The sequence below is a fragment of the Alligator sinensis genome, unplaced genomic scaffold, assembly GCF_000455745.1.
Source record: "Alligator sinensis unplaced genomic scaffold, ASM45574v1 scaffold85_1, whole genome shotgun sequence".
Taxonomy (NCBI): Eukaryota; Metazoa; Chordata; order Crocodylia; family Alligatoridae; genus Alligator; species Alligator sinensis.
In genome coordinates, this window is record NW_005841891.1 from 4,289,801 (window position 1) to 4,306,321 (window position 16,521).

The following is a 16,521-nucleotide window of genomic DNA, read 5'->3' on the forward strand; positions in this document are numbered from 1 at the left end:
CCCCCACTGCCAAGCATGGCAGGCGTGCCCCCACCCCCTCCCCTACTGCCAGGCATGGCACTGGGAGGCAATGGGGAAGAAATAGTCGTCGCCCACGTCAACTATTCTCTCGACTGTGCCAGGCCCTTCCACAAGAAGGTGAAGACTCCAACCTTAAGGATGAAGAAACTCAACTGGCAGAAGCTGCCGACCAACGTGGTGAGAGGTAGGTGCTCCTGATGCTGCCCTCTGTCCATCACTGCTCTTAGAGGGGCTGTGGAGAAGGACTCAGCTGTGTTTGCACTGCCCATATCCAGCTGGCTTTATTGAAGTGGGCTAAAATTATTATGATTTAGTTCCATCTGGAAGCAGAGCCTAATGCCTCCTTCACACCTGAGCAGCAAAGCTCAAAGGAAACGTGGAGATAAGCCCAGAAATAGCTATTGAATGTCTTAGTTAAGTCTTTGGCTGGGGACAATTTTGTCTAGAAATAAAAGCCTTTTTTTTTTTTTAATGAATTCCAAACTAAAAGGCACCTCACTTCCCTTCCACGTAGCCCCCTAGCAATAAGTCTTCCAATCAACTTCAGCGAGCTATGGATCTGGTTTCAAAGTTGTTCAAATTGTGACAGGCCAGAATGGGGGCGCTCTCTCCTGGGTAATTGTGGGGGAAAAAATTAGGTGGGGAGAAGTGAAATGTGGAAAACCATGTCAGCATGAATTATATAGTGCTGCTAAGGCTATATAGGCAGGGGAGTATTGCAGAGTCATAGGCAGGATTTTTACCTCTATTTTGCACTTGTGAGATTACCACTGCAGTTCTCCATTCAGTTCTGCTATCCACAAGCCAAGGACTTTGAGGAAAATGGTAGAATTCAGAGAAGAGCCATAAAAAAAAACCTGAGCACTTGGAAAATAATCTTTACAGTGAACGATCTAAGGAGCAAAGTTTGTTTAGTTTTTCACCATGGAAGGTGAAGGGACACATATAATTACCTACATTGGTACGTGCAAGATTGAGGTCTTCTTTAATCTACCAGACAGCAAGATTCAATGACTGGAAGTTGAAGGTAAACAAGCCTAGGCCTAAAATAGTGTGAAAAATGTTTAATGCAGGTAATGAACCATTGGAACAAATTACTGAAAGAATTATCAAGCGTTTTAGTGGATTCTCAAACAGCAAATTGAGATTGGGTGGATTTTTTAGATAATATGCTCTAGTTCAAGCAGGAGTTACCCATCTCATACATAAATAAATGATTCAAAGAAATCCTATGGCCCAGTTATATGGGAAGCCAGACTGGATGCACTTACAATTTATAATAATTAGGAAAGTTCCCATGCAGAAAATGGCCAGTCATGGTCCCCGAAGACATCCTGTTAGCCACCCTACCAGAAATAGGAAGGAGACAGGCCCACAGCCTTCCTGCTCTCCACCAGCTGATTGAGTCAGTCTGCATCACATTAGGAATGGAGCTGTGCATACACTGTGCTTGCATGCCTGGGAGCTCCTGAAAGCACTGTAGCCTAGCTTTGACATAACCCTAGGGTGACCATACATCCCAGATTGGTGGGACAGTCCTGGATTTCGGAAACTGTCGCAGCTTCCCACCCGTTGGAGAGAATTGAAGCAAAGTTCCCGGATTGGCGGGAACCTGCCTGCACGAGACTCCCGAGTCAGGAGCCAGGCACGCGCGGACAGGTTTGTGCCAATCTTGGACTTTTGCTTCAATTTTCTGCAGGGAGTTGAAACAATGGGCTGCTTCCTGGTCTGGACCCTGCTGGGCTGTGAGCAGAGTCGCTTGCTCAGTAGAGTCAGGGTAGGGGTGTGCGTGGGGAGCCACAGGGTCGGGGCTATGTGTGTGCATGCATGTGCATACTGGTGCCCCCCCCCACTCCTTTCCGCCCCAGATTTCTCTCAAATTATTATGGTCACCATACATAACCCCCAAGATGTGCCTCTCTCCGCATCTGGCTCTCCGTGGAATTCTCTAGGATGTTAAGCAACATTGCAGATAACTCTGCTTCCAAATGTCCCAGGTATTAGCTAGATGGCTCCTAATGAGCCAGACAGTGATCCTGTGCCTGGGGAGCCCGTTAAGTATTCTAGACAGAGGCATTAACCTAATTGGAGCTCAGCATCCTGTGCGCGCACTGCAACTCTGCGATATGCAGCAGAGCAGCGAGAGCTAACAGAAGTTGGGGAAAGCCATTTAGCTTGGCTCCTGCCTTCAGTGCAGTTAATAGCATGTGGCTCTAGCGTCCCTGGTTTAATTAGCCTTCAAACCTTTGGGATCTGCACTGTGGGAGCTGCCACTCTTAAATAATTAACATTAGTCCAGGACTAATGTGCCTCTCTTCTCCTTTCATTTATCTTTCAGAGCATTTCTATTCCAGGCAGTAGCATTGTCTCAAAACTGAAGTTCTGAGTTTTTGGCTGTGTCTGTAGCCAAACTGATGCTGTTTCTCTTTCAGAAAGTCACTCTATGTGGGCGTCAGTGACTAGCAGCAGCGAAGAAACCATAGAGCCCGATTATACGAGCATAGAACAACTCTTCTGTTTTCCCCAAACAAGCCCCAAGGAGAAAGCCACTGCCCCTGTCAAAGCAGAACCAAAGGAGGTATTGGGCTATTTCTATTTGTTTGATAAATATAGATCAAGATCACTGCATATGGCTCCTCTAACCCAAAGTGTCATTTCTTAAAACAGATCACGTTCTTAGACTCCAAGAAAAGTCTCAACTTGAATATCTTTTTGAAGCAATTTAAATGGTAAGATATGACCTGTTTCACATTTGCTGAATAAAATGGTACTTTAGAAAGTGACTTTTATTTTCCTTCCAGATACATTAATCTACGCAAAGCTTGAAAAATCTTGTCTACCTATTGTACCACCATGGTCCCAATCACTGTAGTATCTGAGCACCTCTAGGCTTTTTAAATGTATTCATCCTCCCAATATCCCTGTGGGGTAGGGAAGTGCTATGAACTTCATTTTCTAGATGAGGAGGAAAATGTGTTTGTGTATGCCTGCAGGCATCCATCAATGCCTAACCTCAGGTGCTTTTGAAAAAACCTACCTGGCCACATCTTGAGGCACCTAAATATCTTTTAAAAGTTTGTCTTAAGTGATTTGACCAAAGTCCCCCAGGAAGTCTATGTCTGCACTAGCCGCTGGATCGTATTTCCTCCCAGTAGGCAGTTCTCATGGGGGGTTATAGATCCTCTTCACAAAGAATTAGCGCTATGCTTAATGGCTTATGGTTGCAGTACCACATGCATCATTTCATGACTGTTTCTAATTCCATGCCTGTTCCCTACAGCTCAAATGAAGAAGTAGCTGATATGATTCGGAAAGGGGACAGGACCAAGTTTGACGTTGAAGTTTTGAAACAACTACTGAAGCTGCTACCCGAAAAGCATGAGGTTAGGAGAAAGAAGCCTCTAAATTCAATTCAGTTCACAAAAGCTGTAAGCAGGGGTGCAGTTCTGCAATGTTGACTCTTGTATTTCTTGTTAGATAGAAAACCTGAAAGCCTTCAAGGAAGAAAAATCAAAGTTAGCTAATGCTGATCAGTTTTATCTCCTCCTCCTTGGGATTCCCAGGTAAGGGATATTATCTCCCACTTTACCTTCATCTTTGCTTACATACCTTTTTCAAAAAACAGCAGCTTTGATCTACTCAGAGAGCCTGTGAGGTCTAGTGCAGTGTGTCATGTAAAAGGAGACTCAAAGTGCTTCCAGCCAGAGCATTACACTACACAATGTTCTGAATGCGGAGTCATTCGCAATTATTTGGAAAAGCCACACAATAGAAAGAAATGGGTCTTTTTTCTTGTGGCAACACTATGAGAAGCTCTCAAAAGGAATAAAAATAAGAGAAAGAGCCTGATCTTTCTTTTAATGGATTTGTTGCTTTAAAACAAAATCTTCTGTCAAGGGTTTTTAGCATGCTTAGTGATTGAATTGAGGGCAGTTGCTCATTATTAAGACACCTTAATGGAATCAGCAAACAAAGTACAAATTAACAACAGAGGTCCTTAAAGCACTTTACAGAATTACAATCATATAAACCTCACATTAGCCACCTGAGGAACTATTCCATTTTAGAGATAAGAAAATACTCATAGAAAAGGAAATATAAATTATGCCTCTTGAAGCCAGCCTGGGAAGATACAACTATAGTCATATTGCTCTGCCATGGAAACATATTGCGCCTATGCTCTTTTCCATTTGCTACCAGAGGGAGCCATTAAGGGATTTCATAGTACCTGCTGGCAAGACTCCCAATGAGATGGTCTCCCACAGCCTTCCCCAGTTAGCACTGCCCATTTTGCATCCAATTCTGGATATCTGTGGCTTCACAGTGGAGGAGGTTGTGGCCCCAAACATCCATGTATGCATGTGCGCACACATACACACACTGGCCAATAAGAATTAAGGGACCTAGGAGGTCACATAACTTACCCAAAAGTGATTCAGGAGGCCTGTGAGAGTTTCTTGAAGGCCACGTAGCAGTCCTGCCTCTCTGCTGAGTTAGTGTGGCCCTACAGCATCGTCTCCATGCTACCAGGTTTTGGTTCCCATTGATAAAGTAGAACCCCAAGCCATAGGCATAGCCAATCAATCTGTACCAGTCTGATGTAGACAGAGGCCTTGTCCACACCCAACCTGCTGCTTTTGAGCACACTGGAAGTCCAGGTCTTGGGTGCAATGCCAGGAATATTCCTATGGGTGTCCTCCTCATATCATTTCCCGGGCTGACGTACAAAGTAGGACCAAGGGATGGGGCTTATTGCATCAGTAGCAGGACTGCGGCCTCTGCTGCTGTGGTGTGAACATACCCACATAAGCTATGAATGTGGATTTTTTTCCATAGATTTTAGAATAAGCAAGCTTTTAATGGTTCTGGGAGTGGGGGGAGGCCACTGTGGTAGAGGAGTTCAGGAGGTTGTTAGGCCTAACAGTATATTTGTACTAATCTCTTTTCTTAGCTATCAACTGCGGATTGAATGTATGCTATTATGCGAGGAGACTACGGTCATGCTAGACATGCTACAACCTAAAGCAGACACGATCGAGAAAGCCTGTGAAGGTAAACGGGACAGGGCCACACATCAATGGATTATATTCAGAACCATACACAATATAGCGATCCTCTTTTTTCCCTAGAATTTGAGGCCAAAGTGACCTTTTGTTGTCTTCATTCCATATTAAGGAAAATCTGGTTTTGGCTGGTGGATTCCTCCTTGACTCTATCAAACTTAAGAGAGAATCAGGTCCTTATGAGCTATGGACATCAGGCTTAATGATTGTTTCTAGGGGTGAATTACAAAGCACAAGCCCTGAAGAAGTCTCCCACTGCAAAATGCTCAGCAGCCAAAATCTGTGGACCACCATGAATGCATTTCAGAGACCCACCGTCCTCCCAGCTTCACCAGCAAAAACAAAACGTAGACCAATGAATCCTTGATAGTCAGAGCCTTCCATGGAACTGGCATTGCCTACCTAAGTGTTACTTTCTGATTATCATGCCAGCTTCACTGTTGATGCAGTCATCAACCAGTCAAGGCTAGTAAGTGCCAGATCTTTCCAGGAAGCTGGATTTAGACAGTGGACCTCAACCTGGCAAAAACTAAAGGAAGACCCCATTTAGGACTCCCTTGAACATCATTATGTACAACTGCCTGAGCAGAAGCCCTCTGCCAACCCAGAAACACTCAAAATCCCTTCTTATCCACTAGTCAAGCTCTCTCCTACAGACTTTGCTGCTGTTGTAAGTAGTTAGGAGCTACTCTGCTCCCGTAGCAATGGGGCCATCCAAGTATCCATGTAGATTATGTGGTAGGTCTTACCAGCCCTAGAGCTACCATTTGGGAGTACATGAGGATGGTCCACCTGGATCATTGGGGACAGAGACAACATGGAAAAACAGAATGGGAAGGTCCTCTAGGTTGGGCTGGGTAATTATTTAGGGTCACTTAAGGAATTTTAGTGAGCTGTTGAGGGTGGGAAGAGGGAAGAGTGCTGACCTGGCCTCAGGCCCCCATCATGGCTGTTTATACCACCTGGCAGGGGCAGCCAGGGAGATGTCAATTGATCCTATCTGGCCCAGGCCTGTCCACCCTGCACCCACCACTGATGGTGTTGGACAGAGCAGGTGGGTGGGGTGTTCTTGGAACCAGCATCTGCCACAGGGACGTGTGGGGAGCAGATCACAGCTCTGCCCCAGGCCCCAGCCCCACAATGTCACCATCACATGTTCCCAGCTCCACACACCTGTCCTGCTCCCAGGTACCGCTTTCTGCCTGCCTATGGCCTCATTGCATCCATCCAGAGCACACACTGCCCTTGGGGTCCTGAGCTGGTCTCAGTAGAGACCCCTGCCACTCTGTCCAGTACCTTCAGTGGCAGGACAGGATGGGTGGGCTGGGGGCCAGGTCTGGCTGCAGAGACACTGGCAACTGCAGCCAGAAGTATGAGGATAGAGCAAGCCACTGCCACAGAGGCTGCTGAGAAGCTAAGTCCAGATGTTGCATCACCCTCACCATGCCACCGAGTCCCACAGACTACAGCTCCACCAGGTGGCACCTCCACACCCAGAGATGGCGGGACCAGCCACACACGCTATGACTCAGGCTAGATGGGGCTGAGGGACCCACCTGGGTCAGATAGAGTCACTTGGCAGACCAGATCTGGCCCGCAGGCTGTAATTTGTCCACCCCTGTTAGATGGTGGTATAAAAATATCTTGGGCAATCCTTACTCAATATCTCCCTCTTGCAGGGGGTGGGGAAGGGAAGTCTGACACCACACTGAGGACAATTTGATGGTGTTGAATAGGCTTTCAAATTTGTACATGCATTTTTTTTAGCTGATGGAAATCACACAAAAATTGCTCTCCCCAGACCAGATTCAAGTTTATGTAGTGCAGAGGCCCAGGAATCTTTGTGGGAAATTATTTGGGGTGAATGAGGCCCCCTTTCTACTGCTAAGTGCAATGTAACCAAAATGCTTGGCTCCATTATACTGTGCAACTCTCCACTAGCAGCAGTGATCAAGGTGCTGGTGGGATTAGCAGAGAAGCTCAAATAAATGTGTCTGTGCTGGTGTTCCTCTGTTGCCACCTCACGTGTGTCAAATTTGCTTCTTTAAGGGCCCTTAGCCGCACAAAGCTCAATCTTATGGGATAGACTGGATATGGCCTTGGCCTGTTTCACACACTGCTAATCAGCTCCCTTGCCAACCAACCACCACCTGAGAACAGGACTAGCCTGTCTAGTTATAATGAGCAGAATATAATTGCAAGGCATGTCAAAACTGGCTTCTCTATAACTCAAACAGACCCCGAGTGCCCTTGAATATTAAAATCACAGGACCTGATTCTCATTCAACTTACACTGGTATAAACCAAGAGTAATCCCATTGCAATCAGTGAGTGTTGGTGTAACATTGGGGTAAGTGGCTGCAAGCAAATAGAATCAGGTCTCATGCTATTTCCCCAATAAGGAACTTCAAAGTATGAAGAGTCCACAAGACTTGCTCAGTCCAGCTCAAAAAGTTAACCAGGGCCACTTAAAGTCAGACTCTCCCTGGGTTTCTCGCACATTAGAACAGATGCCACATCATTTGTGTTGTAAACCAGAAAGTCCTGATTTGGAATAATTGGAGCTGGGAGCCCCAGCTTGGAGACCATTTGGGAGTCATTCCAAGTGGAAGGTGACATTCATTCACAGACACTTTTTTCCCCCCACAGATCTTCTTATTAGCCATCGCCTGCCTCTGTTTTGCCAGCTGATCCTCAAAGTTGGAAACTTTCTGAACTATGTAAGGTTTTTTTTTTTTAATTTAATCAATCCATTTTATTGATTAAAAGCTAAAACCTCCCTTTTGTATAGACCAGATATAAATAAGGAGGGAACACGAGACTTATTTCTGCTTTCTTTTTCTTTCCTTCAGGGAAGTCACACCGGAGATGCTGATGGCTTTAAAATTAGCACTTTACTCAAACTAACTGAAACCAAAGCAAACCAAACCCGCGTTACTTTGCTGCACCACATTCTGAAGGTACCTCTGCAGTTTCCCTGGAGGAATTTGGTCCTGGCCAAACTGGTGTCACACACTCGTGTTTGCATCCTCTGTGCATGGCATTGGAGGCAGGGCTCCATTTGGATGGGGCCCTAATGTTATAGCTAGAGAACCTTAAAAAAAAAAGATTCCTATAAAAATTGTGGAGAGAACAGGGCGTCTTGCCCAGACCCACCCTATCATCTCCACCACTGGCTCTTTCTCCTCCCTCATTTCCTCAGTGCCCAAAATGCAGCTGCCTTGCCAACAGCCCTACCGAGGTCACCCCCACTCTGAATCCTTCTGCCCACTCTCACTTTATCAATTGAGCCCCTTTGACTTCCCCCAGCTTTTCACAACTTTCTTTTTCCTGCTTAGCTGACCTTTTATCCTTTCCCCACTTTCCTGTTTGCTCTGCCTACAGCACCAGCTTCAGTTTGCCCCATTTATTGAGTTCTCTGCCTAACCAAATCTGCAAATTAAAACCTCAACGTAAGTCCTGCTTCTCTTGTAACACCTAAAAAGGGCATCAGCCAGTCCTTAATTGCTAGGCAGAAGTGCACAGATACTGTGGTGATAGTGGCTATCTAAGCAAATAGGTAGGCAGGTAAGATACATTAGAGTGTTTCTATTCTATACAAAGGATACTGGACTAGCTAGCATCCGACTAGCATGGTCTGACCCCATTTCCAGCAGTGGCTAGTACCTACTGCCCGAGGAAGGTTCAAGAAACACCACAGTAGACAATAGTCAGAAAAGTTCCATCCTAGCTCTTATCAGCTGGAGGTCAACCTATGACCTAAAGGCTGGGTGTTCACGGCCCTCTTAAAACTCTTTATATTTGTTTTAATCTTTAACATTAAGGACTCAGGAATGTCTCATTAAAAACAACTTGCTAAATTCTTGGCTCAGTAACAATAAGAGGGTGGGAGGGGAGAGGTCACCTTATATGGACCGATTACACACTCCGAGCACTTTGCTTCTGTCCATTCTCCCCACCTCTCCCACCCAAAACCCCCACATACCCTTCTCCTCCAATGTGAAGCTGAGAACATACCAACAACTGAAGTCTCTCTCTTGTTTCAGGAAGTAGAAAATAATCACACGGACTTACTGGAGCTTCCCAAGGACCTTGAATGTGTTGCAAAGGCAGCAGGGTAGGAGGTTACTTTAAATTAAAAAGGAAGACATGCACCGTACAACCCCCACACCAGCCATTTTCAAGAAATTAGAACATAAAAAGCCGTTATAACCCATTAATTAATGGGGTAGAGTTTTAATTAGTTTTGAACCAAAAGATTTGGTTCATGAACTCAGAGACCATTTTAAAATGCAAATTGATGATTTGCAACAGGCAATAAGCGGCAGTGCTAAGGGCTGGAAATTGAACCACATTCAATTAATTCAGCTTTCCAGAGGCCACACTGTATTCGGGGGGGCGGGGGGGCTGTACCTTTTTAAATCCATCCACCTTTAATTGTTTATGAAGTGCCTTTCACTACTATGTATTCTGGGACAATATGCTAGTAGCTAGCACTCCAAGAGGAGCCCTTAATCTGTAGATTAGTGCCTTTAATGCATTAGAGATGCCAGACAATTAGAGTCCATATGTCTCAGTTCGAGGTATACAATACACGAGGTTGCAGTTAGACTTGCCCCTGTTTCTCTATGTGCTGCTAGAGACCACTTTCCTCACTCACTCCAGGGGCTCACAGAGAACTAGTTCCTTGGCAAAGGGGGTCTTCACACAAAGTGGAGCAAAACTATATTTCCTGGGCCAGTTTGGTCTTTGCTGTAAACCCACTGGATTTAAAGCCCATGGCATCAATAGTCCTGGAGTCACACCACAGATGGATTCGATCAAGTGCATTTGGGGATGGTCACTCAAGAGACGTTGCTTTGCCTACATTGTGAACACTTCCAATACCACAGGTTTTGTTGCTGCAAGGTTTTCTAGGACAGCTTGGAATTGTGGTCTCTTGCATGAGAGACTCTGGTTCTCAAGAGCCAAAATACAAACACCACAGTGTATAGCTGGACATCCCTTCCCTATCTGTACAAACAGATAAGCAATGGTAAGCAAATAATACCATGGTTCACTGGTGCTAGAGATACTTATAGGACTAGTAAAGGACAATTTTCAAGAGTACAAGTGATTTAGATTCATAGGCCATGCAAAAAGTCAATGGTGCTATGTTCCTAAATTTTTTCAGCACTGTTTGAAAAAAAAAAAAAAGAAAAAGAAAAAGAAAGAAAGAAATCCTACTCTTAATCTACTTTCTTAGAGCTTTCAGATGGGGGTTTCTTATTGCATTACAGTAGAACCAAGAGGTCCCAGCTAAGAGAAGGGCTCCATTCTTCTAGGCACTGTGCATAGCTCCTGGGGAAATCCTGCCTGAGATTTCACTGACACATCTGTGCTTTGCTGTTAGGGAAAGCACAGGAGGGGATACATGGGCTCAGCTCTCCCTGTCTTCCAGCATTCCCAGACTAAATAGCAAAACATCTTCAGTCTCTTGTGGGTACTCTTTTTCAGAATTAACCTGGAAATTATACGTACAGAATCCAGTTCCCATTTAAATAAGTTGGAAGAACTTAAGAAAAAGTTACAGGCTTCGAGCGACGATGTGAAAGCACAGTACGAGGCACCCATCGAGGTAAGTGAGGAGCCCCCTCACATCTTACATTTCACCCCTTTGCCTTTTTCTGTTTGTCCTCCTGCACCTGAACTTTCAGCTCATACATTGTTATTCCGTTTTTAACATCAGTCTTTACCTTTGTAAAATTTAAATTAAATGCCTTTCAGGACAGCATAAATGCATCACAGAAGCTGAAGGAGACATTTAATACCATTGACAGGAAAAAGGAGGAACTTGCCAACTATCTCTGTGAAGATCCAAACAAACTGTCACTGGAAGATATATTTAGCACCATGAAAACCTTCAGGGATCTTTTCATCAAAGCACTTAAGGTTTGCATTTGTGAACATTGCGCAGTCAGATGCAGGGGTGGAAAACACGGATCAGTTCAAGTAGCATAGGAAGATGGTGGACAGATGGCAGACTCATTTCTCCCCTTGAAGGCAAGGGCCATCAGGTGCTCAAGTCAGCACTGACATTGGGTAGAGCAGTCCTGTGACTTCTCTAAAATCTCTACTAGCATAAGGTGCCTCAGGCAGAATTGCTGCATCATAACTCTGCTCCACAACCAGTGCCTTCTCATGCCAACAGCTGGAAGTGGTGTAACAAAGACCACATCCCTTAAGCCAGAGAAGGCAGGAGTGGCTGGTACTGGAAACTCCCTGTACTACATGCAATAGCTTTATACAAGGAAGCAGTTCTCTGTGCAGGGGCAATTTGCCAATGGCAAAGAGGAATCTGTCCACTTTGGATCTTCCAATATGAAAAGTGTACAAAAACGCAATGGTCAGATTGTTTATCCAGGGCCTATAGTTTGAATGATGGATCCATGAAAGTCTCTATTTCACTCAAAGAGCAATTCATAGAAAGTTTGGACTTATAGTGGTCTCAAAATTGGTCATCACATGCATCCAAAGCAAATCAGCTTGGCTCAGATGGGGTCTTTCAACATTTATAGAGGGGCTGCATGCAAATGGACAAGAAAAGTTGATCTAGAGCAAGTCAATAAATTTACTTTACTGGGTGATCCATGGCTGCCTCTTCCTACTGAGAATGAGCATGGCCAAACAGGCTTTCTGCCCCCTGGCTCTTCCCCCCAAAGAAAGGACACAGGTCCCACTGCCCATTTTATCCATTTGGGAATGGAAGTGCCCAGGAATTGCAACAGGCTGCAGATGGACTAGATCCCCTTTCTAGTGGCTTTCCAACCTGATCTCAGTTGCGTGGCTGTGCTACCAGATATTTAAATCAGACATCACATCACTTATCTACCTACAGGAAAACAAGGACAGGAAGGAACAAGCTGCAAAGGCAGAAAAGAGGAAGAAACAGCTGGAGGAGGAAGAAGCTAAGAGACAGACAGGAGAAAATGGAAAGATAAGTGAGTATCTGACAGGGTTTAATGAAAGGTTCATAGAGCCCATATTCAGCCATGTGGGGACTCAGAGGTACCAACCTGTTCCTGCTTCTCAGCACCTAAAAGTGGTGTCTACAGGCAGCTATGTCCATCTACCACAGTCAGAGCTATGCTAATACCAATTTGGGGTCTGCTGGCCAAACAGAAAAGTAAAACACTTTGAAAACAAAAGACCTTGTTCTGGGTTGGACAAAGTATTTTTTCTTAAAATTTATTATATTTAAACTTCTGGCTAAAATGTCCTCACAAATTGAAAAACTATATATTGAACTTTTTCAGAGAGTTTTCCCAGCCCTGCTCTCAACTGAAACCATTCACCAAAGCCAGCAGAAGTTTGCAACATGTTTCAACCAGCAACAAATAGTTTGGCCTTAAAGCAAAGCAGAACACCCCTCCCTCCCTAGATTAGCTGTCCTTCACATCTGCAACATTCAAACTAGATGCGGGACACAAAGAGGTGCAAGGTCTCAGCCTGCAGGCCACACACCTCCTCTAGCATAAGTTGAAGGGGGGAATGGCAGGTGTGATGACCTTCAGTGACAGAGGCTCTGGGACACGCTCCTTATAGCTCCTTCCCTCCGCAGTTGTCACCAACACCAGTGTGACAGATGTAGAATGGTCTTAGGGCCAAGCAATAGCATTTGGTATCTATTTTAAACTGGGATCAGTCATAACACAAGAGCCACTGGGGAGCGGAAGTGGTGGGAGCAAGGAGGTCAAGTCAAATTATTCCTTAGGTCATCACTGTTCTCAGTGGTCCTACCCACTCAGGAGGAGAGCGATATTAATGATATCTCTGTTTTGTCTTGTTTTTAAACCCCAGTTAAGAAGGGGGCAGTGAAGCAGGAGGAGGTGTGCATTATCGATGCCCTGCTGGCTGACATACGGAAAGGCTTCAAGCTACGGAAAACAAAGAACAGGGGAGAGTCAGACACTCCACCTAAAACAACACCGGCAGGCACCCCGGAGGGAGGGCAACCAGGTAAGGCAGAGGCCATTGGTCTCCAACCCACCTGACTGCAAGACAGATACCCAAGCAGGAGCTCCAGTCTCAGTCACATTTGGGGCATTTAATCTTAATCTTAAAGGGACACCACTTCCAAAAGGGTATCAGTGATTTAGGATCCAGGGCCCTTGGAGGGCAAAACCAGTGTTCATTAAACACTTAGGCACCTGCTTGAAAGGGTTACTCACGAGCTGCTGATTTTGTGACTTTGCTGCTCAAGCTTCCTTCCACCTCTAAAGGCTGCAGGTTCGATTCCCAGAGACTCCCCAGCCAGTGCTCTTGCTGGAAGACTCATGTTGACATCATCTGCATGTTACCATCATCCTGGGTTACCTTGAAAAAGCAGGATTAGATTGGATTACTACTTGGATGGGAGAAAACTGGGAGGGCAGAGAGGTCTGAAGTCCTGTCTCAGACCCAGCTACTAACTTCAGTGTAGACTTGTCAGCTAGATTAGGCCACGATGCCAAGTGCTAGGTGTCACTGCCAAGATAAGCCCAGATTCAACATGTTTAAGTTCTCTTTGCTTCTATGGAAATTAAGCACGTAGTTTAGTCCCATGGGAGGCTTCAAGTTAAGCTTGGGTTTTACTGAATGAGATTCATTTTTAGGGTTCACAGCCATGAATGTAGCTAGGTTTGGGGTGATGGCCAACAGGTTAGGTCATTTCAAATGCAGCACCGAAGAACCATGTCTGACCCTTTGTTATTTGTTTAAAGGGAAAAGTGCTAATGATGTAAAAGCAGTGGGAAAGGAAAGCATTTGCGAGACCAAACAAAGTGAGGACAATCACTCAGAATACACTCCTGCCCCAGATGCTGCTGCTGTCACCATTACAGGCCCTGGTAAAGATGAAGCACAGTCATCTACGTCAAACCAGCCACCTCCTGAAGACAGTGCTGGAGGAAATTTGCCACAACAGCCCTGCACTCAAGGAAGCTCCTTTAGTTCAGCAGATGCTGATAGAGTCTCCCAGCCAAAGGATGGAGTCAGCATCAAGGGGAAGAACGACTCATACAGCTTTCCAGAGAACACAGAACACAAAACCAACGTGTTTTCTCCATGTATCATAGGAGCATCTATACAGTTTGCAAGCAGCTATTCAAGCCAATGTACCAGCTTAAAAGATGAATCAGGTGGACCGAGCTTAGGGGATAAGGATAGCAAATTTGAACTAGCTGTCTTAGGAAGTGGTAAAATAGCTGAACAGACATTACTGCCCAGTGACACCTGTCAAAGTGAGACTAAAATCAGAGTTGAACTAGCACCTGAAAATGCTGAAACAATTCTGACTACCAAGTCAAGTTCCAAACAGGTAGACAGCAGGGAAACAGCAAAAAAAAATCAAGATCCTGATGAAGAGTCATTGCTGGACACCTCTCAGGAGAAATCCTTCTCAGAAGAACCAACAACAGATTCTTCTTGTTCAGTTCCTCCGGGACAGGGGCGTGCTGACAAGGAAGGGCAGAAAGGGTCTGGGAAACGGAGGAAGAAGAAGAGGCACAGCAAAAGCCAGCCAGGTAATACATTTTAGATACAGCCTTTGGAAATCTAGCTTGATCCACAGGATTGGAGTCCTCAGTCTCTGCTCTCCAGGATTATGTAAATAGAACTTTTTCTTCCTTCTTTATGATCCAGTCCTGCATCAGTGTAGTCAATGGGAGTTTTACTATCCTGAGAGCAATGCTGTTGAATATAGATGTTCTCTAAAACCAGAGGCTGGTTTTAACCGCACAAGTGTTGTACAAGGACAGACTTACAAATAACTAGTTTCTAAAGGTTTAGCAATTAATAACTTAAAAGCATGGTGTACACCTTCCTAGCATGCAGCAAGACAGTGATGAACACATCTGTCAAAGATGTGATAGCAAATTTAAGCCACGGTTATAGGCAAACTAGTGATCCATTGGACTCTACGAAGTAACAATTAAACATTCGGTACAAATGCCTACACTTGATCTATAAAGATGCAGCTTTTCTAAAACATCGCCCCTACCCCCCAGCCATTATTCTGACTTTTCTCCCCCTGCCTTCAGTTACAGGAACATTCTGCACGCAGTAACCAGAATCAGTCATAAGGTTGGAAGGTGTCTCGAAGGTGATCTGTTCCAACCCCCAATTATTGTCACTGGAATTTAAAGGTCAAGTGCATTTTCTTCTTCCCTTAGCAATCCAGCCACATGCTTATAGACTTGACTTTGTGCTGAGGCCGCATGCAGGCTCATTGAGCTTTGAGGGTCAGCCCCTTGGCGTGCATAGTTGTGTCACCCAGGAAAGACTGGAGATTCAGAGCTTGCTGTGGTCCGTGGGGAGGTGTACACTATGCCAGGCCTTTAGAAAATGCAGCCTATTGTCTCTGGTCCCCCAAGCCCCACTTGTCAACAGGAAAAAGTAGTTGGACCCATGATATCTCCTAGCTGTTCCTCCTTCTCAAGTGTGGAGGAAGGACTAGGTGCATCAGACAGAGACCTTTTCTTCATACCTGGAGACACAATGGAGGAAGGGAGGGAGAAACATGAGATGGCTGTGCTCCCTTATGCAGCCACATAGGCCCCAATGACCAATTTAAGCTTTAATTATCATTAATTTTCAAACTGCTTAGTTGATGTTTTCTTTTTCGTAAGAAATTAAACCCCTTCCTAAGTGGTTCTTGCTGTTCTAGGGAGTTCCCTGTTGTTATATTTGCATTGCCACCTTCAGATCCACTTAGTGTTTCTCTTTTATTTGAAAGCAGAGGTTGGCATTGATACTGGCGATAATAAAACAAAAAGAGTTTGTGTGGTACAGTGAGGTACGTAAACTTGTCAAAACGCTTTCATGTGAACTAACCATTGTGTTGGGGCTCTCGTGGCTTTCTGGCGTGATCAGTAATCACCTCATTGGCTAATCAGGAATCACCTTCTGGTCCTCAAGTCTTACTTGTATAGGACATCTTTACACGTGCTCCAGGGTACGGGGGCGGGGAAGAGGGAGGAGAGTGCTTTCATTAGAGCAGCTCTCGGGAGCTGTTCTAATTAAAGCACCCACAGCTTCCCATGTAATCAGTGTCCCACGCTTCAAAATAGTGGCAGGGGTCCTTTAACTAAAGTTTGCCCAACGAGCTTTAGTTAAAATGCCCCTGCCACCCTTTTGAAGTGTAAGGACACCGAATACATTTGGCTAATTAGCATGCTTCAGCCAACTCGATTAACCAAGTCTGCTCTGGTGTGCTAATTAGCATACTTCAGGCACGTGTATAGGTATCCATAGAGACTTTAAAAAAAAAAAAAAAGAAGACGAAGAAGAGAGACGGGCAGACCTCTTCCTTTGTGATTTTTGCTGTCAAAGGGCCTGATCCTGCACCTGGTGGAGTGGACGCTAAACACCTAGTGCTGCAGAATCAGATCCTAAGTTGCCATCTTCTACATTAAAAGCC

General features: G+C 45.1%; 1 protein-coding gene across 1 annotated transcript in view; it reads left to right on the forward strand.

The window, feature by feature from the left end:
• Positions 1–6: 6 nt before the first annotated feature.
• Positions 7–16,521, forward strand: part of LOC102368845 (inverted formin-2-like) — a 22,486-nt gene continuing 5,971 nt past the window's right edge. The window contains exons 1-14 of the mRNA XM_006018058.3: positions 7–205; positions 2,454–2,599; positions 2,689–2,750; positions 3,302–3,404; positions 3,499–3,584; positions 4,973–5,073; positions 7,734–7,804; positions 7,937–8,044; positions 9,131–9,201; positions 10,581–10,701; positions 10,851–11,015; positions 11,962–12,064; positions 12,924–13,082; positions 13,826–14,626. Coding sequence (XP_006018120.2) covers positions 16–205; positions 2,454–2,599; positions 2,689–2,750; positions 3,302–3,404; positions 3,499–3,584; positions 4,973–5,073; positions 7,734–7,804; positions 7,937–8,044; positions 9,131–9,201; positions 10,581–10,701; positions 10,851–11,015; positions 11,962–12,064; positions 12,924–13,082; positions 13,826–14,626 — 2,287 coding nt within the window. The 5' untranslated portion in view covers positions 7–15. The remainder of the gene's footprint in view (positions 206–2,453; positions 2,600–2,688; positions 2,751–3,301; positions 3,405–3,498; positions 3,585–4,972; positions 5,074–7,733; positions 7,805–7,936; positions 8,045–9,130; positions 9,202–10,580; positions 10,702–10,850; positions 11,016–11,961; positions 12,065–12,923; positions 13,083–13,825; positions 14,627–16,521) is intronic.